The sequence below is a fragment of the Anolis sagrei genome, chromosome 6, assembly GCF_037176765.1.
Source record: "Anolis sagrei isolate rAnoSag1 chromosome 6, rAnoSag1.mat, whole genome shotgun sequence".
In the NCBI taxonomy this organism is placed as follows: domain Eukaryota; kingdom Metazoa; phylum Chordata; class Lepidosauria; order Squamata; family Dactyloidae; genus Anolis; species Anolis sagrei.
In genome coordinates, this window is record NC_090026.1 from 42,484,550 (window position 1) to 42,508,677 (window position 24,128).

At 39.4% G+C, this 24,128-nt stretch overlaps 1 protein-coding gene across 3 annotated transcripts in view; it reads left to right on the forward strand.

Annotated features, from left to right (window-relative positions):
• Positions 1-23,020, forward strand: part of IKZF3 (IKAROS family zinc finger 3) — a 75,513-nt gene extending 52,493 nt beyond the window's left edge. The window contains exons 1-3 of one of the 3 annotated variants that reach the window (XM_067470039.1): positions 5,667-5,693; positions 5,925-6,041; positions 22,110-23,020. In XM_067470039.1, coding sequence (XP_067326140.1) covers positions 5,957-6,041; positions 22,110-22,825 — 801 coding nt within the window. In that variant the 5' untranslated portion in view covers positions 5,667-5,693; positions 5,925-5,956 and the 3' untranslated portion in view covers positions 22,826-23,020. Of the gene's footprint in view, positions 1-5,666; positions 5,731-5,924; positions 6,042-22,109 lie in introns of those variants that run through there. The other 2 variants (XM_067470038.1, XM_060781060.2) reach the window with 2 other exon arrangements.
• The last annotated feature ends 1,108 nt before the right edge of the window (positions 23,021-24,128 follow it).

Genomic DNA, 24,128 nt, shown 5'->3' on the forward strand with positions numbered 1-24,128 from the left:
AGGGCGCAGAAGCCGGAGCCGGATGGCGCGCGGAGGCCGCTTGTGAGCGCGCGCGCGCCATCCAATCGGCTCCTGCCACGGTGCACTGCTGGGGTGCTTGGGAGCGCCGGATTGGCTCCCAGGCACCAGCAGCAGCACTCAGTCAGCACAGCAGCCTCCATCCCATTAACGACACGAGCTGAAGCTCGTAAAATATATGGGGCTGCTGTTTCGATATTTTTAAACCCTTCCGGGTTTGAAAATGTGTTTTGAAATCGCTTCGAAAATGGTAAAAATAACGATTTAATTACGAATTAACGAATTAACGAACTAAAACCGACAGGCCTATTCTCCACAAGTCAAAAATGACTTGAAGGCACATAACAATAGCAATAGTAGCATAGGCATCTTTGGGAATAGCCCCATGCACACATCACATCCAGACATGGTTATGTCAACTGTGATTTGTTACTTATGTAATTAATTGTCACACACACAATTAAACAAACTCCAATTTATTGGCATCTTTTCTGTTCTGTTTCTTTCTTGCCTTTTGTGTTCTTGTTTCAGATTAGGCAGCTGGGGAAATGATCCAGGAACAAAGAATAGTTATCAGTTCAGAAATAACAACAAGCTGTAGTTTAAACAAGCCAGAGTTCATGAACCAATAACAGACCATGATTTCTTATTCTGTCTAATCTACCGATAGTTTGTTAGGATGAGTTCAGACAGAAGCAGAAATAAATAAACAATAACCTGGTTCAGTGTTATGTGTAAACACAGCATCTGCCTTGCCACTGAAGCAAACACAATACAAACAGTCCTCAACTTATGAACAAGATAGGTTCTTTAGGTTTGTTCATAACTTGAATGTGTTTGTAAGTTGGAACAGCTTCATTTTTTAAAATATAGCTCTAGCCATAGATAGATAGATAGATAGATAGATAGATAGATAGATAAATAGATACATTTTAAGCTCAAACACCCTTCATTTTGGAGGAATTCCATAAGATACATTTGAAAGAGCTTATATATATATATATATATATATATATATATATATATATATATACTAGCCATCCCCTGCCATGCGTTGCTGTGGCCCAGTCTGTGTATATGTGTTTTCTGTGTGTATATATTTGTGTATAATAATAGTTAAGGTATTATTAATATAATAGATGTGTTATTGAAATTGTGGTTATTTATATACATATAATAGCAGTCTATTATTATTATACTAGCCATCCCCTGCCACGCGTTGCTGTGGCCCAGTCTGTGTATATGTGTTTTTTGTGTGTATATATTTCTGTATATGTGTGTTTCGGTATATATATGTGGTTTTGCGCATGAGTTGTAATGCACTTTTTGTTTTTTGACTTTTAAAGTCTCTTCCGCTGTGTGTTTCTGTGTTTTTATGAGTGGTGGTCACTCGTTGGCCTAATACATGTATTGTGTCCAAATGTGGTGTCAATTCGTCCAGTGGTTTTTGAGTTATGTTAATCCCACAAATGAACATTACACACACACACATACATACATACATACACACATGCACGCGCATACACACACGCTTTGAATAGGGAAGGGTTAACACCCTTGTGATGTTTGTCTGACTTTCTGTGGACTTGTTCAGAAGATTTCATCTCACTTTCTGTCTCTGTGATAATTGGATTTTGAAAAATGTGACTTGTTTGGGAAACAAGGATTGGTGATAATAAAGCTTCAGTTGAGATACACTTTCAGGAGTGAATTTCCCTTCCTAAAGGTAGATTTTTCTCACTTCCTGTTGTCTCACCCCCATGTGTAACTATGAGTCATTTGTAAATTTGATGTTTGTAACTCAGGGACTGCCTGTAGTTGATGAAATCAGAGCTTGGGGAATTTACTTTTTTGAACTATATAACCAAAACTTTTTCAAACTCTGGACTAGATCAATGTTTGGTTGATTCCCCACCACCGCTGCTTAAGAAAGCAGTTAAATCCTGAAGTTCTTCTGAAGTTCTCAATTGGTTGCACAGAATGATGGAGCTGGAAGAGGAAATATTAGTCATATTTCAAAATTAATTTAAAATATTACAGTGTGTGAATTTAGTTTTTTATTGTTGCTTTGTATTGCATCCAACTTCGTTGTAATACTGTAGTGATAAACATGTATAAAATGTTATAAAGACTGGCAAAATCTATTGTGGCATATTCACAGAGAGTCTGAAGAACCATCAAGCCACAACATGCCACAATATATTGTTAGTTTTTACATTACCACATGTCTTGTTTTACTGTTTGTTTGATTTTTTAAATATTGTGACATATTCTATGATTACCCCATGATTTAATCAGGCAGTGGTTAGGATTGTCAAAACATGCACTTGCCCTAAGTAAATCATGCTACATAGAACGCACCCAATACTCCCTCATGCTTTCAACTCGCCAACCTCTTCCTAGACCTCCTTTTCCTGCTGTAGAGTGGAAACTATATATCTTTTTCCATGCTACGTATGTGGTGGAAAGGAGAAACAAAGGTGTCATACTGCCCATAGTGGGAGAGAGTGATTATTTTCATGATGTGTTTGCTGTCTTTCCATATGTGTGAATGGCAAATGCTTGGAAAAAGTCAGTTTTAAACAATAATGTTCGTAATCCCCCAGTCACCATGTTTACTAATTATCCTGGCTATGAGATTAAGTGATTTGTAGTCAGAAAAGTAATTTTCAGACTCTGCTTAGTGGGTTATACGTGTGTGATATGTGTGTCTGAGCAAACATGTAAGGGATGGCAAGACAGCATCTGGACTGGCCCTGCACACTTTGGGCTGTGGATTTCCCTATGGCTAGCATTCTACTCCAAGGCTATTATGCTTGTCTGGAGCTAAAGAAGCTGCTCTTACAGCAAAGAAAGATGCCACACTCCTGTTGTAGAGATAAATTTATACAAATAAAAATGTAATGTTCATTTGTGGGATTAACATAACTCAAAAACCACTGGACGAATTGACACCAAATTCGGACACATTATACCTATGAGGCCAACAAGTGACTATCACTCAAAAAAACACTGAAAAACACAGCAGAAGAGAGTTTAAAAGCCAAAAAACAAAAAAGCATTACAATGCATGCACAAAACCACATATATACACAAACACACATATATACACATATACACAAACATATACACACACATATATATACACACAAAACACATATATACAGACTGGGCCAAAGCAACATGTGGCAGGGGGTGGCTAGTGCTTTATAAATAAGCTGCCAACATTTTATTGGCACTCTTTTTCTTAAGAAACTTCAGATAAACCTCCGAAAAACCTAAATCTTAGTGGAATTTGGTTTCACAACCTCTGTTCTCGATTATGTTGCCTGTTTGTTGAGTATGATTTATGAGCCTCCTTGATTATAAGACTAAATCTAGTACTAAAATGTGAAGACTGTGTATCGGCTGGTTATTTTTTCCCATTGTTATTGTTGCTCTTATCTGTTGGGGAATGGAAAGTACAAAAACTGAGGTTGAGAAAACATTTATTTAAATTGGAACATTCTGCAGAAGGGCATGGAGACTGGCACTCAGTGTGTTGCTGCATTGAGATACTCATCCCCAAAACAACAACAGTAATAAACAATACATATTACTTAGATATTAGGTGAAAAAAGATATATCTGCGAACCACACCTCCTCTGAGGTGAACTGAACTACCCATTGGTTCTATAGGCCAATGGAAACTCCACCACAGACATCAGAAGAGCTGCAAGACCAAGAACAAGCCATGAGTGTAAAAACAAAGATCCAGCCAGAGGAAAAGTGTTCTTACCATATATCAAGTGAACCACTGAATGCAGAGGGAAACTGATGAAAAACACAACCTACAAACTATCTACAGACCCACTAAGGAAATCCAACAAATGCTACGTTCAGCAAAGGACAAGAGGAATCCTCTCACCTCTGCGGGAATCTACTGGATATCATGCAGCTGTGAACAAGTCTACATAGGGACCACCAAACGCAGCATTGCCCAAACATGAATCAGAGAACATGAAAGGCACAATCAGGGCCAGCTAACACCTCCTGACAAATGATCCCTCCAGGCAGGAAACATCCAGACTTTGAAGCTGCAAGGCCATTCAATGCTAATCAAGGTCGCCAGCTGCAACATTCACACTTGCCTCAAACACACAAGAGTTCATTCTCCCACCCTGGACATTTCACAAATATATAAACCCCACTTGCCTGGCTTCCAACAGACCTCACAACCTCTGAGGATGCTTGTCAGATGTGGGTGAAATGTCAGGAGAGAATGATTCTGGAACATAGCCATAAAGCCTAAGAAACTCACAGCAACCCATATTAGGTAGTTCTGGTGTTGGTGATAATGTTGGTGTGATGGATCCAGATTCATTTGCATGTAAGATAAATCCAAGGAAACTTTTGTCTAGACTGATTGAAAAGTCCCAGATTTTGTTTCAGTTCTTTCTGGATTTATAATGGGTTCAAATAAACTGACCTGGAGAGCTGATAGAAAAAGTCTCTGATTGTACCAGGAGCTGAAAGAAACTTTTCTAGGGTATAGAAAATGTGTATGGATCTACAAAATAAAGTCAGGAAGAACAAAACCTGTGACTTTATTGCATTTTTAGTCTGGTTTCACCCTCAAATTAGTGAATAAAGTCATTCAACTATCTTATGTCCCCTTTGATTTCACTGTGTCTAGTTTGATGATGGCTACAGCAAGATCCATCCCAATGGCAACATTGATATTACCGTAATTATTGTGTTTCATGGGGTGGGGATATCAAGATGTCATCAATGTATTGTCGAAGACTTTCATTCATTTTCATACTTTTTTTTTTTTTGGGCTATATGGCCATGGTCTAGAGGCATTCTCTCCTGACGTTTCACCTGCATCTATGGCAAGCATCCTCAGAGGTAGTGAGGTCTGTTGGAACCAGGAAAAAGGGTTTGTATATCTGTGGAATGACCAGGGTGGGACAAAGGACTCACCCTGGACTCCTGTCTGCTGGAGCTAGGTGTGAATGTTTCAATTGACCACCTTGATTAGCATATAATGGCTTGACAGTGCCTAGAGCAAACTTTTGTTGAGAGGTGATTAGATGTCCTTGTTTGTTTCTTCTCTGTTGTTGTGCTGTTGTAATTTTGGAGTTTTTTAATATTGGTAGGTAGTCAGATTTTGTTCATTTTCATGGTTTCCTCCTTTCTGTTGAAATTGTCCACATGCTTGTGTATTTCAATGGCTTCTCTGGGTAGTCTGACATGGTCCAGCAGACAAGAGTCCTTTGTCTCACCCTGGTCATTCCACAGATATATAAACCCTTTTTCCTAGTTCCAACAGACCTCACTACCTCTGAGGATGCTTGCCATAGATGCAGGCGAAACGTCAGGAGAGAATGCCTCTAGACCATGGCCATATCACCCGGAAAAAAACCCTACAACAACCCAAGATGTCATCAGTTTGTCTGAACATATATACACTCAGGCACACAACCAGGGTTTCTATAAACAAAGGCAAAATATGTTCCTTTCATGGCTGCTTTTGAGGCTCTCAGGGCCGTCTGCAGGTGTCTTGCAGTCTTACTCAAAATCAAATGGAAAGTTGGGCGGGCCAAGCTCTCCCTTTGTATTTCACAAACTACCCAGTCCAGATTGTTCATTAGCAAGAAGGAAGCGTACAATCAAGATGTTAATTCTGTGAGGTTGGTTTCTCCCCTCCCTGAGTCTGAGAATTGCAAGGTTTGTATGTGCGATGTTTTGCCCCTGGGTTTGCTGACCACAAGAGGTATGAGAACACCAATAACTAGAAAATCTAAGCAACCGCCATCCAGCAAGTTCCATTCAGCTCCTTTCTTTATGTTTCCTTGCTTTCTTTTTTGTCTCTCCTTTTTAATTAATAGTCTGTTTTTTTCTCTTTGCTTTCCCTAATTTAGAATCTGCGGAAGGAAGGCACGGCAAAACCGAAATGGGAACTGAACGGGCCCTTGTCCTGGATCGCTTAGCGAGCAATGTAGCCAAGCGGAAAAGCTCCATGCCGCAGAAATTTGTTGGTAAGAATACTTTTTAAAATGAAACCTCTTTGGAATATGAATTATTAATATTATTTGAAACATCAAAGATGAGAAGATGAGACACTCTGCTGGCTGTTGTATTGGATCACACGTCGGACACTTCCCAAGTGTGATGTATTGGCAAATAATGCATGCAGATTCCAGTAAGGTGGCCTTTTGCAGCTGGCAAATGGTAATCTTGTCAGCGCCAATTGTGTTTAAGTGCAGGCCAAGGTCTTTAGGCACTGCGCCCAGTGTGCCAGTCACCACTGGGACCACTTTGACTGGCTTGTGCCAGAATCTTTGCTGTTCGATCTTTAAATCCTCATATCGTGTCAGCTTTTCCAGTTGTTTCTCTTCAATCCTGCTGTCACTTGGGATTGCAACATCGACAATCCATACTTTGTTTTTTAACACGATTGTGAGGTCAGGAGTGTTGTGCTCCAAAACTCTGTCTGAATCCGGAAGTCCCAGAGTAGCTTGACGTGTTCATTCTCTGTAACTTTTTCCGGCTTGTGATCCCACAAGTTCTTTGTCGCAGGCTGATAGTATTTGTGATTATTATTATTATTATTATTATTATTATTATTATTATTATTTTGTTTCTAAAAATATGAATAGATTGGTAAGTTAGCATGGTTTACAGCACAGTTCTAAATCTTGCATTTGCCAGATGCAAGAATGGATAATGTTCTCCATCCAGGAAATGGCATTGGTATCATTTATCCGGGACTCTGAAATACTCTAAAATTCACATTGTCCACATGGGTCAATGAGACAGTGGTACATTTGCCTTCTGGTGGCTCAATGTACACAATTTTATAACATGTAATAAATGTGATAAAACAATAAAAAATTATTTTAAAAAAATTAAACTAAAATAATTAGACCTAGAAGTTTTACCAAATCCATTTTAAAAAGCAAATAAAAAATGAATTGACTTGCAAAAAAAAAATGTACACAATTTTTCTTTCATGCACAAAATTATTTAAGGACTATACGAAACATAAATGAATTTGAGATTTAGACTTGGGTCCCATCTCCAAGATAGTTCATAATTTATATACAAGTATTAATTATAGATAACTAATATGTGCCTTTTGAAAATATATAAGAAATTCCATGATAAGTTATAATTACTGAGAAGAATCTGTATTTCAATGTATTGTCGAAGGCTTTCACAGCTGGAATCACTGGGTTGTTGTAGGTTTTTCGGGCTATATGGCCATGTTCTAGAAGCATTCTCTCCTGATGCTTTGCCTGCATCTATGGCAAGCATCCTCATAGGTTGTGAGGTCTGAGGATGCTTGCCATAGATGCAGGTGAAACGTCAGGAGAGAATGCTTCTAGAACATGGTCATACAGCCTGAAAAACCTACAACAACCCAATTTCCTTTCTCAGCCAGCAGGAAATGTTTTGGGCAAAACAAAATCTGGATGCATTTCCAAAATAAAATTGCAAGGAATAATGAAATCAGAGAGGCTCTGACCTTTTTAATCCCCCTGAGTATGTCCAAATATCGCTGATTAATAAATGGTTCCTACTGATTAATCAACTAAAGCTGTAGTAGATTACTCTACTGATTAAACAAATCATACCCCGGTGGGATTTTGTATGTAATTTACCAAGTAATTGTGTGTAGGATGTAAAATGCCTTCAATACCTGTATTTATTTATTTATTGTGTCAGAAGCGAATTGAAGATACAGTTAGAATGTATTGTAAAACACAAGTAAAGTTTTAAAAACTTGGCATTATGCTAAATGTTCTTTGACCAGAAGCTGGCCACTTGGAGTGCCTCTGGTGTCACTGTGAGAAGGTCCTCCATTGTGCATGTGCCAGAGCTCAGGTAGCATTGTAGTAGGTGGTCTGTAGTTTGTTTTTCTCCACACTCACATGTCACAGACTCCACTTTGTAGCCCCATTTCTTAAGGTTGGCTCTGCATCTTATGGTGCCAGAGCGCAGCCTATTCAGCACCTTCCAAGTCAACCAGTCTTCTGTGTGTCCAGGAGGGAGTTTCTCATCTGGAATCAGCCACTGATTGAGGTTCCGGATTTTAGCCTGCCACTTTTGGGCTCTCACTTGCTGAGGTTTTCCTGTGAGTGTCTCTGTAGATCTTAGAAAGCTATTTCTTGATTTAAGATGTTAGTATGCTGGCTGATATCCGAACAGAGGATGGGCCTGAGATGTCAATGCCTTGGTCCTTTCCTTACAGGCTGCTACTTTCAGATGGATGTCAGATGGTGCAATACCAGCTAAGCAATATAATTTCTCCAGTGATGTAGAGCATAGACATCCTGTGACAATGTGGCATGTCTCATTTAGAGCCACTATTTTAACGTTGTGAGATGTATTCCACACTGGGCATGTGTACTCAACAGCAGAATAGCAAAGCGCAAGAGGAGGTGTCTTCACTGTGTCTGGTTGTGATCCCCAGGTTGTTCAATACCTGTGACTTGAAGATTGTGTCGAAGTGGATTGAAATCCACAAAAACTCAACCTAAAATTAATTAGCCTTAAAGATTTCAGTAGATTTATCCCCCTTTTTCCTGCCATGGCTATCTCTTTGAAAAATGATAAAGATAGTCATCAACTAAAGATAACATTTTTTTGTATTATTTTATTCATATCCTGTCTTTCTCCAATGTTTTAAAAGGGCAATGCAGTGGGGGGGAAAACTCTTGATACAAAAGTTAACATGCAATGAAACTGATTTTTTTTAAAGACACATGTTAAAAGTAAGTTAAAACAGAATTAAAAACAAGTTAAGAGCAGCATTACAAAATATGATAATACTTTGTTTAAAAAACAGTTGTAGAACATTTCAAGCTTTTTGGATGTAATTTTTTTTCTATTTTGAGTTTATTTTAACTGGATGGTATTGATTATTGTTATTGCTTTTGTTTATTGATGTGTTGTGGCTTGGCCTCATGTAAGCCGCACCGAGTCCCTTGGGGAGATGGTAGCGGGGTACAAATAAAGTTTTATTATTATATTATTATACTAGTCTTAAAGGTTCTGCCACATTTATTTTTTTCTTCTCTTCCTCCTTTTATGCTGCAAGAGACAAACATGGCTTTTTTTTAAAAGCTTAACCCAGTAATTCTCAGAGATCAAACTTGCTGCTAAAGGCACCCGTAGCAAAAAGTCCATTGCTGTTTTGTTTGCTTCTCCATGGACAGAGAACAATCTGAACTGAAATTTGCCATGAAATCTAATGAAGCCTCAGCAAAACAAATCTGTGGCCAAACCCTCTCAGGATCTGACCTACCTTTATGGCTATGCCTCCAAGTGCCAGACCCTTGAAGACTCTAGATTTTTGCCGATTTCAATGTATCACTTTTGAAAAACATATTTCAAAGGACACGTATCTATTTTGTTTCTGAAAGAAACAAATCACGATCAGCACTGATCCTCCCCATTTTATCTCGGGACCTGTTGCACTATGGTTCCACTTTTAACTGCCGTGGCAACATCATATGGTGTAGTGGTTCTCAACCTTTGGGTCCCCAGATGTTTTGGCCTACAACTCCCAGAAATCTCAGCCAGTTTACCAGCTGTTAGGATTTCTGGGAGTTGAAGGCCAAAACATCTTGGGACCCACAGGCTGAGAACCACTGATATGGTGCTTTGATGGTGTTTTTTTCCTGCATGGCGAAGAGGCTGGACTGGATGGGCAGTGTGGTTTCTTCCAACTCTGTGATTATATATGAAATCCTAAAAAGTGAAATCTGGGAAGCATCTACATTATAAAATTAATGAAATTTGACACGACTTTAACTGCAATGACTCAAAGCTATGGACTCCTGGAGTTGCAGTTTTCTGGGACACCAGCAGCTTTTGTCAGAGAAGATTAAAGATCTTGTAGAACTGCAGCTCCCAGAGTTGCATAGCATTGAGCATTGGTTTCAAACTGCATTTATTTATTTATTTATTTACGGCATTTATATGCCGCCCTTCTCCCCCGAAGGGGACTCAGAGTGCCTTACAATATATATATATATATATATATATATATATATATATATATATATATATACACACACATACATACACACATACATACACATATATACACACATATACACATATACATATATATATACACACACACACACACATCTATATAAATAAAAATGAAATGTTCGTTTGTGGTATTCACAGAACTCAAAAACCCCTGGACGAATTGGCACCAAATTTGGACACGATACACCTAACAACCCAATATATGTCGTTCACTCAAAAAAATTGCTTTTGTCATTTGGGAGTTGTAGTTGCTGGGATTTATAGTTCACCTGCAATCAAAGAACATTCTGAACCCCACCAACGATAGAATTGAACCAAACTTGGCACACAGAACTCCCATGACCAACAGAAAATACTGAAAGGGTTTGTGGGGCAGTGTCCTTTGGTTTTGGAGTTGTAGTCCACCTAATTCAGAGATCACTGTGGACTCAAACAATGATGTATCTGGACCAAACGCTACACGAATACTCAATATGTCCAAATGTGAACACTGGTGGAGTTTGGGGAAAATATAATCTTGACATTTGGGAGTTGTAGTTGCCGGGATTTATAGTTCACTTACAATCAAAGATCATTCTGAACCCCACCAACGATAGAATTGGGCCAAACCTCCCACACAGAACCCCCATGACCACCAGAGTGGGCCACAGCAACGCGTAGCAGGGGACGGCTAGTATACAATGTATTATATTTTTAGCATAGCACAATATCAGTATTATATATTACTATATTGTACTATACCATATATTGTAATATTATTAGTAACATTACATGTAATCTAAAATATATAATTATAATATTGTATTATTACTATATTGTATTACATTATAATATTATAAATATTATATGTATATACAATATATTATTTTATTAGCATAGCACAATATCAGTATTATATATTACTATATTGTACTATACCATTATATTGTAATATTATTAGTAATATTACATGTAATCTAAAATATATAATTATAATATTGTATTAGTAGTAATAGTATTAAATTGTACTACATTATAAACTACAGGATTCTATAGGAAGTTGCCATTGCATTTAAAGTGGAATTATAGTGCTCCTTCTCTCCACCTCCATCATTGCCCAAATTAAGAATGGGCTGAGGTCTGTTACAAGCTCTGTTACAAGCCATCATTATCTGATCTTGCGACAAAGTCCTATGACTAACTGCCGTTCTCATTCTCTGTGTGCGTTTCAATGCCATGAACAAAAATAAAGTTGACCTTCACACTTTCCTCTCAACGCTGCAAAAGCAGAGGGGGAACAATTGTTCACCATAACCGCTGGAGAACTCCACCAGACACACAAGAGCTGTCAGTCACCTGTGCATGAAATGTTGTCGGTGGTAGCAAAGTGTCCTAGAGAATTATTTCCAAATGTCATCACTTTTGCAGTCTTATGCATGCCTGCTTTCTTCTTATGAGCTGAGACCAACCTGTTTAGGTCCTCAAGTTACCACAATAATCTTTGCTGCATTTTCTGCAACCAACTGTAGCAGCAGCCCTTTCCCAATAGGTAAAGGTAAAGGTTTCCTCTCGACATTAAGTCTAGTCAAGTCTGACTCTTGGGGGGTGGGGTGATCACCTCCATTTCTAAGCTGAAGAACCAGCATTGCCCATTGCTGTATCCAAGGTCATGAGGCCAGCATGACTGAATAGAGCGCTGTTACCTTCCTGCCAGAATGGTACCTATTGATCTACTCACATTTGTATGTTTTCAAACTGCTAGGTTGGCATAAGCTGGGGCTAACAACAGGAGCTCCCCCTGCTCTCCATATTCGAACCATTGACCTTTCAGTCAGCAAGTTCAGCAGCCTAACAGTTTAACCTGCTGTGCCACCACGGGCCCTTCCCAGTGGCCCCTCGACTCTGGAACTCTCTCCCTAAGGACATCAGGCAGGCCCCGTCGCTAGCAATCTTTAGGAGGAGCTTGAAAACGTGGTTGTTCCAGTGTGCCTTTCCAGAATAAGGAAACTCCTAGCATTATGTCCCAATGCACTTTATCAGAGATCCAGGATATATGCATGCCAATCCCACTCCAAACACCCCACCTTGTCATGCCCAGCACTTTTTAATTTTAATTATTACATTTGGCCCGGCCATTATTTTTAATTGCGTCATTAGATGTTGTTAATGTTATTGCTTTGTTTTTTTTTGTTTTTTGAGTTATTGTGTTGTTGTTGCTGCTGCTGTTTTTATTGTTGTATTTGGGCTCGGCCTCTTGTAAGCCACACCGAGTCCTTCGGGAGATGGTAGCGGGGTACAAATAAAGGATTATTATTATTATTATTATTATTATTATGGTAATTATCATAATTCCAGTTTGTAAAACATATATAATATCTATTACCATGGATCAAGACATGGACTTGCACCTCAAACAGATATGCAACCAATAGGAAGTTCAAACTGGCCACTAGATATTTAGCAGCCTTAATAGGGCCTGCTAATACAAGGGCATTCAAGTAAGGGCTCTCACAATATGCGGTTATGTGATTTCACTTTAACTGTTATGGTTACATTCTATGAAATCCTGAGTTTTGCAGTTTGGTGGGGCACTAGAGCTCTCTGGCTGAATTTCTAAATGCCCCCTTGAAACTGTAGATCACACCGTTTGATAGGATATTGCTATGGCTGTGTAATTGTGTAATACAAAAAAAATGAAATAATCATATTAAATAATAATAATCACTAAGAAATGAAAAGGCCACTCATCACATCAGCAAAATCAAAGTTATAATTAATCTGATCAATAAGAAGTTGCAGTCAATGAGAAGTGCATTGTGTGTATTTGATGCATGTTTTTCACATCGGAACACTTTAGTTGTATTCTCAAAAAAACATAACATATCAAGTAATTTAATAGTAGTAGTAGTAGTAGTAGTAGTAATAATAATAATAATAATGTATACCTTGCCACCATTTCTTCAAAGGGGACTCGGAGCGGCTAACATAAGGCCAAGCCCAAAAATACAATACAACAAAATGAAATACAAAACAACGAAAAATTACATCACAATGAAATACATAAAGCAACAAGATAAAATAAACAGTGCAAAACAACATAATGACAAGTCGAACACAATGGGCAGGCCAAATGCACAAGATAAAATGATAAAACCCTGGATGAAATAGCAGTGGAAAAAAAGTGTATTTCTGAGGGACGAGCTCATAGAGGCAAACAGAGGGGTTTTGCCTTCATTAGGGACGGGAGGGAAATGTATCATGAGGACGACACTGTAGATGGAACAGAGCACAATTGGATATATGGTCACTCTCCAAATGCACATCAGGAGAACCAAGTTTTTATATCTTTCTTAATTTAACCCAGGGGTCCTTAAACCTTTTAAACAGAGGGCCAGGTCACAGTCCGTTAAACTGTTGGAGGGCCGGATTATAATTTGAAAAAAAAAAAACATTAATGAAATCCTATGCACACTGCACATTTGTTGTGCAATAAAATAAAATAAAAACAATACGATAATTGAAATGAAGAACAATTTTAACAAATATAAAATTATTAGAATTTCAATGGGAAGTGCTTTTGGCTGATGAGATAGGATTGTTGTTGTTGTTGTGTGCTTTCAAGTCATTTCAGACTCAGGTTGACCCTGGGCAAGGGCCAGGTAAATGACCTTGTAGGGCCGTTATACAGAAAGTAAAGTCTGTATATATTTCAGATTTCAATATTAATGTCAAAAATACGTCGTACAGTTTTACATAGGGTTTGTGCTACATTAGAACAGTCAAGACAAATATCACTTAAGTAAAATAAACATTAAATATTAAATAACCGGAAAAATAAAATAAGGTGTAAACACTAAACTAATCTGGGAATCTGCTATTGCAACACATCCAATGAAGTGGTTTAAAACCAGTATAAAAAAAGATTAGGGCCTTAGTTTGAGGACCCCTGATTTAACCTCTAAGGACCCATTAATATAGCTCATATTTCCTCCCACACAATTGTATATACTTTTTTCCAGCACCCATATCTGTGGACAGAATATGCACAACCCATTTCATGAGCCAATTCTCTTCATGTCTTTATCTGTATATCAGACTCTGGATACAACAATATGTCTCGAACTGGGACAAGACCTATTTTATAACTTCAGGAGTGTTTGCATCATCTGTCTTTCACAGATCGGAAATTTTTTTCTGCAGAGTGGGTGAGAAAGGACGTCTCAACACAACTCTTTTCTTGTCTGACATTAAGTTGTGTTTTCTTAAAACTGAAACCTATCTAGTGTGGTAGTTATATAATAATGTGATCAAAAAGACGACTCACTCTCTTTTCTCCATTAAGACACACTTACCAGCCTTGTGACTGACCTTAATTTGACTTTCTGTTAAGGCCTAAAATGAAAAAATGGTTGAAGAAACACATTTCTTTATCTGCCTATGTTATGTGCCCATAAAATGAGGTTCAGGGGGCTATTTACTAGCTCCTTGTGCTGTATCTAAAATCTGTTCCTCAGCTATTTCAGCAAATGAGAATATTGCCCCTCCAAAAAGGAAATCATCCCCAAAATAAAATTCTAATTAAGTGCCCAAGTTTCTAATTTGTTGTTCATTCATTCAGTCATTTCCGACTCTTCGTGACCTCATGGACCAGCCCTCATGGACCAGTTTGTAAAACATATATAATATCTGTTTCTAATATTGGAGAGAGAGAGAAATATTGAAAATTGTTCACATCTACAACCTTTATATTTGCTATGTTAATGTTCTTTTTGTAATGTAGCTCCCCTTTGGTTTGGATACCAAAGACGCACTTTTAATGGGGAAAAAATCTAACAAATATTCAAAAATGGTCAAAAAACATGTTTTTCGATCATCAAGAAAATCTGATGAGTAGAATCCTGAACTGATGCAAATACTTTTACTAAAGGACTTATTTGGCATAACATTCACAGACTTTTGCACAGAAAACACATTTTCTGCATGGAAAATCATATTTTGATAGAGAAATATTAATTCCTGATGAGAAAATAAGATTTTCTAAGCAAAAAAGGGCATAATTGGGAATTTATTCTGTTTAAAGTTTGCATGGAAACTTGCATTTTCATCACAGGAATTAATGTTTCTGTGTCTGAATATCACTTTTTCATACAGAATGTACTGCTTGCTGTGCAGAAAATGCAGTTTTCTGTACACACAAAAATCTACAAGCACATTTTCCACAGAATGTCCCAGTTTACAAATCGCTGTTGAAAACTACATGATTTTTGAATTCATTCTCACAGTGGGAAGAAAATCCCTGGAATTATTCATCGTTACCTTCAAGAAGAAACTTAGCAAAGAATTACATTCTTAATTTCTAACTTCTTAGCTGAAGTTTTAAGTTACGGTAATGCTAGAAACTGGGGTACTGAAGTTGTTCATTGGGAGGTGGTAGTTTGCTTTCTTATTTTCTTTTTCTTTTTTCCCCAAATAAAGGCCACAACTTAACCTGCACCCATCCCAGTGGTACAAACACAGTCAGTATGACTTTCCCCTTTTATATACATGCCACATTTGTGATTGCAGTTCAAATGGTGTCAAGGTTTTCTGGGTCATTTTGTGGTTTGTCACCTGCAGTTGATACACATGGATATGTGCAGCTGTTGCTACCCAGTTAAATGAACTGAACTGGGTACAAATGGGCGGGTGGAACCAGTAATTCCAATTTCGTTCACCTTTTCTCAAATCTTTCCAATGTGGGTTTTTTCTTGGGGTGATGAGAGTAGGTTCCTATCACCACGGGGGAAAAAAACCTGCTGTGCCAAACAGAGGCGGCCCTAGGCAATTTTCAACAGTAAGCAAACAGTATTTTGCCCCCCCCCCCCCCAACCAATCACTGATATATATTTTCTGTTCGTTGTGGGAGTTCTGTGTGCCATATTTGGTTCAATCCATCATTGGTGGAGTTCAGAATGCTCTTTGATTGTAGGTGAACTATACATCCCAGTAACTATAACTCGCATATGTCAAGGTCTATTTCCCCCCAAGAGCGCCTCAAGGGCGCCCCTGGGCAAAATCAACTATACTGCAAATACTTCGCATAATGGGTTGAGCCGCCCCTGGTGCCAAATATTTGAATAGCTGTTGTTTAACCAAAGTTCCCTAGATTTCTTTGAATTTTAGGACAACACATTAACAAGTTTATTTAGGCCCTTTCACATTACATAGTTATAGTGCTATGTTTCACTTCAATGGCAATATCCTATGAAATCTTGGAATTTGCGGTTTAGGGTAGGTTATATAAAATTTTCATTTACAGAGTGCTAGTGACTCATAAAACATATACACCAGGTTTCCATGGGATGTAACTATGGTAGTTAAATTGGAATTATTGTGCTATAATTGCATAAACAGTTTGAGCCCAGACTATCTAACAAACCGCCTAGACCAGGGGTCCTCAAACTAAGGCCCAGGGGCCGGATATGGCCCTCCAAGGTCATTTACCTGGCTCCCGCTCAGGTTCAACCTAAGTCTGAAGCGACTTGAAAGCACACAATAGCAACAACAACAATAATCCTATCTCATCAGCCAAAAGCAGGCCCACACTTCCCATACTAATAAGTTTATATATGTTAACATTGTTCTTCATTTTAATTATTGTATTGTTTTTGCCCTGCAAATAAGAAATGTGCAGTGTGCTTAGGAATTCATTCATATTTTTTTCAAATTATAATCCGGCCCTCCAACAGTTTGAGGGACTGTGACCTGGCCCTCTGCTAAAAAAGTTTGAGGACTCCTGGCCTAGACTATCTAACAAACCGCATCTCCATATACAAGCCTGTCTATGCCCTTTGATTGGCTGAGGAGGCCCTGCTCTCGGTCCCCCCACCCATCCCCACCCCATCCCAAGCATGGCTGGTGAGAACAAGAGAAGGGGCCTTCTCGGTGGATGCCCCCACCTGTGGAATGCCCTCCCCAAGGAGATCAAAATGACCCCATCTTTACTCTCTTTTAAGAAACAACCAGAATGGAAATGGAACGGATATAACACTCTGCCTTGGCTGGCTTTTAATGGTTATTATTTGATATAATTGCTTATTTTAATTTAGTGTATAATGTATAGTATTGTTCTTTGTTTCAATTTTTATGGTTTTTGTTTTATATAGGCATTGAATGTTTGCCTGTTGTGTTGGAAACGACCCTGAGTTCCCACAGGAGATTGGGTGGGATATAAATAAAGTTTTATTATAGTGCAGAGCTTTTCAAACATTTCATGTGGTGACACACTTTTTAGACATGCATAAATTCGTGAAATTCGTGAAATAGTAATTCTACTAGTAAACGAGAGGTCAAACCAACACCCTGTAAGACATACGGACACATACATAAATTGTAATAATAAAATGTATGGGGACAAAACAAATATCTTGAAAACCTTTCATTGATACTTTTCAAAATACATTATTTGTAAGAAAATGACATACATTTCCAAAATTTTGTCATCTTTCATTCCGTTTGCATGACACACCCACACACTGCAGCTGACACATAAATGTTTTGCAACTAGAGATGGGAAGGCCTGCAAAAAACTTAGGGGGAAATGGGGGAGGGGAATGGGGACAACAATGAAAAAAAATGGGGAAAATTTTCTCCCAATCTTTCAGGTTTTTTTTCCAAGCCTCCCCATCACAAATCATGACACACAGTTTGGAAAGCTGTGGTATAGAGCAAAAAGATCTTTTGTCCATAATGAGTACTTGTGCTGAAATTGAATGCATTCAGGGCTGGATATACCTACAGAGACACAGAAATACACACAGTCTCCCATACACATATACATTCTGCACATTGACAAGATGAGGAAGTAGTATCTTTCTCTGCATCTCAGTGTGAAGGGATGGTGAGGTCTTTGCATTTTCCATCCCACCTCCCATCATCTGGGGACATAGCTGTTTGAAGATCTGAGAAGAGTGCAAATTACATGGTAAAGCAATAATGTGGGGGGAAATCACTAACATATTTCTCTTCCTTCTCCTTCTTACTATCCTGGTCCCAATGACCTGCCGAATGACCACAATATGGGTTCTTCAGGTAGAGTGTCTATGACACATTTTATCCTAACAGGGTCAAATCATTTGTATGGTATGGTGACTAGAATGTGTACTTCTCATAAAGACAGAATGTTATCCCTATGCCCCACCAAAAAGGTTGGGCAGGTTAAGCTGCAGAGACAGTTTATAATGTTCACTCACTGAAGCTGGAGTCTGTGGGATCAGTGATCAATGAACCCAATGAACCAAACTGGATACAAATTTATTTATTTTATTATTTCCCGCATTTCTATCCCGCCCTTCTCAATCCCTGAAGGGGGACTCAGGGCGGCTTACAATGGGCCCTGATACAAGGCCATTACATCGCAATTATAATAATTAAAACCACAGTTCAGTGGTGCAGTGGGTTAAACCCCTGTGCCAGCAAGACTGAAGACTGACAGGTCGCAGGTTCAAATCCGGGGAGAGGCGGATGAGCTCCCTCTATCAGCTCCAGCTCCTCATGCGGGGACATGAGAGAAGCCTCCCACAAGGATGACAAAACATCAAAAAGACCCCTGGGCAACGTCCTTGCAGACGGCCAATTCTCTCACACCAGAAGCGACTTGCAGTTTCTCAGGTCGCTCCTGACACGACAAAAAAAAAGAATAAAACATAATTAAACAGTACATAAGTCATCATTAAAACAATAAAACAGTATCATCAGCCATTCCAGTCCTATTCCTTTGAAGTGCTGCTTGCATCTATTGTCCAAAAGCCTGGTCCCAAAACCATGCCTTTAATTTCTTTCGAAAAGCCAGGAGGGAGGTGGCTGATCTTACCTCAGTTGGGAGTGTGTTCCAAAGGCGGGGAGCCATCGCCAAAAAGGCCCTGTCTCTCTTCCCCACCAGGCGCATTTATGCTGTTGATGGGAGCGAGAGCAGGGCCTCCCCAGATGATCTTATGTCTCGAGGTCGGACGTAGGGGTGGATGCCAGTAATTCCAATTGTGTTCTCCTTTTCCCAAGTCCCCTCCCTCGTGATATGTGCAAGTGTCACATGTAAAGCATAGTAATGTGGGTTTGAAGCAGAGAGTGTTTGAGGACCGAGATATCCATAGGGATACCAAGGTGCTTGTTTATAAAGCTATTGTCCTCCCAACCCTACTATACACCTGCGAGACGTGGACTATCTACAAACATCACATGCAACTCCTAGAATGATTCCATCAGCGTTGCCTCTGAAAAATCCTGCAAATTTCTTGGGAAGACCAGCAGACCAATGTCAGCATGCTGGAAGAAGCGAAGACCACCAGCACTGAAGCGATGGTCCTCCGCCATCAACTCTGCTGGACCGGCCACATTGTCCAGATGCCCGACCACCATCTCCCAAAGCAGTTGCTCTAATCCAAACTTAAGAACAGAAAATGGAATGGTGGTGGGCAGGAAAAGAGATTTAAAGATGAGCTCAAAGCCAACCTTAAAGACTCTGGCATAGACACTGAGAACTGGGAAGCCCTGACCCTTGAGTGCTCCAGCTGGAGGTCAGCTGTGACAAGCAGTGCTGTAGATATTGAAGAGGCACGAATAGAGGGCGAAAGAGAGAAATGTGTCAAGAGGAAGGCACATCAAACCAACCCCAACTGGGACTGCCTTCCACCTGGAAACCAATGCCCTCCTTGCAGGAGAACATGCAGATCAAGAATAGGGCTCCACAGTCACCTACGGATCCACCGCCAGTACACCAATCTTGGAAGACAATCCTACTTGGACAATGAGGGATTGCCTAAGTAAGTAAGGGTTTGTGGTAACAGTAATATTTTACCTGTGAACTTGAGTCTTACTTTGGGAGATAAAATAAAATAAATAATAAATAGCAATAACAATAACTCTTTGAAGAGAAGGCTCTCTCCTTTGTGCCCACAAGATGAGCTTGTGAGATTGGCAGGGGTGAAAGGAGGGCCTCCCCTGAAGATCAAAGGGCCCGGTTTGGTTCATGGAGAGAGATATGGTCACAAAGGTAGGCGGGTCCCAAACCGTTTAGGACTTTGTAAGTGATGACCTGTACCTTGAATTGGGACCAGAAAATAAACGGCAGCCAGGAAACCAATGCCCTCACTGCGGGAGAACATGCAGGTCAAGAATAGGGCTCCACAGTCACCTATGGGCCCACCGGTACACTGATCTTGGAAGGCTATCCTACTCGGACAACGAGGGATCACCTCGTGAGTGAATATTTAAAGAGTACGACTCATCTAAACTCACCCTATGGACTCCCATTTCTGAGGAAGGCTCCAAATGCTGGTTTGCTGGAGTTCCAATCCAATAGTCAAACCATTATATCACATTAGTTGTATCTACTGGCTGCCGTAATGCTAGACACCCTCTTTTAGTTTTCACAAGTTCAAAATAAAAAACCATAAAAACCTCTAGCATCCCTTGAGAAACTAGCCCAAGTGTTTTATTCATCTTTTCTAGAACTGGCATTTTGAGTCATAAAGAAATGTGATGCCGTGGGGATTTTTTCCCCTTTCTAATTCCTTTTAACTATCAGATAGAGCATGAGATTGTCACAGCTGCCAGTGCTCTCTGAAGTGCATTAGTAAAGAAACGTGAGGGGTTGGTTTCACCCCATCCTCCGAACAACCTGGAGAGTTTCATGGTCCTTGAGTCATAGTACTACCAGTGATAACTATCTCATGGGTTTGACATTCTAGTTTTTGTGATTTATCTTGGAGGATTTTAACGAGAAAGGCTTTGTTGCCTTTACCGCACATTAAGAAATTTAGCAATATCAGCAGAAATCTATTGCTATATGTCAGAACTGGGTGGGTTCTGATTATGCAACTTAAGTGAAGAAATGAGATTTGGGTGGAGAATTTAAGTATTTCATTATTTTTTTAAAAAAATGCAGGTTTCTAATTCTTAAGAGAGATGAAGATACATAAGGAATGGTAATGAAAGAATGAGATTATGAGTAATAGGTTCCAAATGCTTTCATTGCATTTCTTTTATCTAACACTAGCTGTACCCATCACACGTCGTTGTGGTCAACCTTCCCTCCTTCTTTCCTTCATCCTTTCTTTTTCTCCTTCCTTCCCTTTTTTCTTTCATTCACTCCTTCCTTCCTTCCTTCCTGTCTTCCTCTTCCCTTCCTTCCCCCTCTTTTCTTCCCCTTTCTCCCCTTTCTTCCTTCTCTACCTATACTTGGTCTGAAACTCCCAGCAATCCTCCTGATCAATCTATCTACCTACTTACCTATCTCTATCTAATCTATCTTATCTATCTGGAGGATTGCTGGGAGTTGCAGTCCAGGAATAGGAAATTAGAAATATGCAGGGATTGGGAGGCTCTCAAAGAAATCCAAGGAAAAGAAAGCAATGCACTTGGATCATCTTCCTCTCCTAAAGGGCCTGGTCTAGGGAATGCTGGGAGCTGTAGTCCAGAAGAGAGTGTGGATTTGTTATTGTGTGTTTTGTTTACCAGGGGCAGTCATTTTGTGCAGGCGCTGTAGCATCTTTTTGCTTTATTTGGCTTTTTAAGCCCCTTCCGCTGTGTTTTTCAGTATTTTTATGAACGATGGTCACTTGTTGACCTGATCAGTGTGTGTCCAAATTTCATGTCAATTCATCCAGTGGTTTTTGAGTTATGTTAATCCCACAAACAAACATAACATTTTTATTTATATAAGACTAACCGTCCCCTGCCATGTGTTGCTGTGGCCCAGTCTGTGTATATCAGTTTTGTGTGTATATTTGTATATAAGTGTATATATGTGTGTTTGCATATATATAGGGGGGGGGAGTTTTGTGCATGTGTTGTTATGTATTTTTTGTTTTGGGCTTTTAAGTCTCTTCCACTGTGTTTTTCAGTGTTTTATGAGTGATGGTCACTCGATGGCTTGATAGGTGTCTTGTGTCCAAATTTGGTGTCAATTCACCCAGTGGTTTTTGAGTTGTTAATCCCACAAACGAACATTATATTTTTATTTATATAGATGAATTACACTGTCTTGGAATTTCTCCTTGTGACTTCTCGAATGTTCTCTCCCATAGGTGAGAAACGCCCCAGCTTTGAAGTGAATTATAGCTCTAATTTTGGGTATGAGAAAGAAAGAGATGTCATGCTACAAGGAGGCATGCTGGATCAAGCCATCAACAATGCTATTGGCTACCTTGGGGTAGATGCCCTGCGCCCAATTGTGCAGACGCCAGCAGCCCCAACCTCTGAGATGGTGCCTGTGATCAGCAGCCTGTATCCGCTGGCACTCACCCGCACTGAAGTGATCACCAGTAACTCACAAGAGGTAGAAAAGAGCCACATCATCCATCTGAGAGACAAGGCTAGTTCTTCTGACAGAGGCCTTTCTCCAAACAATAGTGGCCAGGACTCCACAGATTCGGATAGCAACCAAGAAGAACACCAGCCACATCCCTATCATCACAATCAAGCAGTCCCCCCTGCTCTGCAGGCTCGAAATGGGCTTCTGACCTACAAGGAATACCCCAGAACATATGACATCTTCAGGTCACCAACCATTTGTCCCCGTGATGTCTTGAAGGTCTTCAACAAGGAAGGTGAACCCATTGGCGTCTATCGATGCGACCACTGCCGTGTCCTCTTTCTGGATTATGTCATGTTCACCATCCACATGGGATGCCATGGCTTCCGTGACCCTTTTGAATGCAATGTGTGTGGGCACAGGAGCCAGGACAAATATGAGTTCTCCTCCCACATAGTCCGTGGTGAGCACCGAATGGGGCTGAAATGAGAAGGGAATGCTTCCTTCATTTTCTGGGAGATGTCACACACATTGATGTGGCAGAATCATGACAGTCTGAAACCAGCTTGAAAAGTACTATGTGACCTCCCTTCAAATCTTAGAACTTTATGAGGATATTGTCATCTGAATAGTTTTGAAGATTTTTCACCTTCTGAAAATTATGGTTCTCATAATATCTTGATCGAAAGCCAATAGGTTTAAACTGGCTTAAAATTGCTTTGCATGTGCATTGCCATCAAATGGTGAAAGATCTGCCTTTTTAAAAAAAAGTCTTAGAAGAAGGTTTTTAAATAAATACTTTTTAGATGTGTACTAAAAGTGTTAGGGCCAATCCGCTTTGCGTTCTGAAATCTATTCAGGTATCCCAGATAGTGCGCAATTCCTAGAAAAAGAGACGTGTGTCACATCTCCCTTTCTACCATTAGCTATTTGAAGATGGATAGGAAAGCTCTTTGCAAATTATTATTTTTATGTTTATTTTTATATACCAGGAATTTTATATATAGTATTTTGCAAAATGAATGGGTAAAATAGATTTCCACTGACTATGTTACCCTTTCCTTACATGACATCTGGGTGCTCGTCCAACAAGTCTAGTTCTGTCTATTCTGGCCAAGGTGGCTTTCAAGGGCTTTATGTGCAGGACTTTTGCCTTGTTACTGCTTGATTAGTTTTTAAGTAGAACCAACAAGGACCATCAAAATATAACGTATGTGTACTATAACAGAGCCTATAATCTTTTCTGAGAGAGCTATTCATTATATACAGTTGGAAGACCATCATACATAAAATACTTTCCAGAAGCATGTCAAAGAAAGACAGACAAGATCTAGATCCACACCAGACTGTCTTTTGGATGTAATTTTCCTGCTTCTTGTCAGGGGGTTGGACTGGATGGTCCTTGAGGTCTCTTCCAACTCTATGATTCTATGATTCTATATCTTAGGCTATGTCTACACTGATCATTTAATGCCACTTGGAGTCATCTTCACAGTGCAGCAGCTCTACAACACAATGCTGTGTTTCCAAATATGCATTAGTGGGAACTCTCTCCTTACACACAACTTGTTTGCAGCAGATATGTGACAGATTCTCCTCTTAGCTTACTAGCAATTATGCGAGCATTATCCAGTATTGACATCCAAGCTCGGTTCTTAATATTGTTGAGCTTGAAATCTTACAGGGATTAAATATTTGTTTATTTTGTTTTGGCATATGAGAACCCCCAAACCTCCGCCATTTTCTTTTTCTCCTGTGAGAACTTTCTCATTTCATCTAAGGATTTTACTCA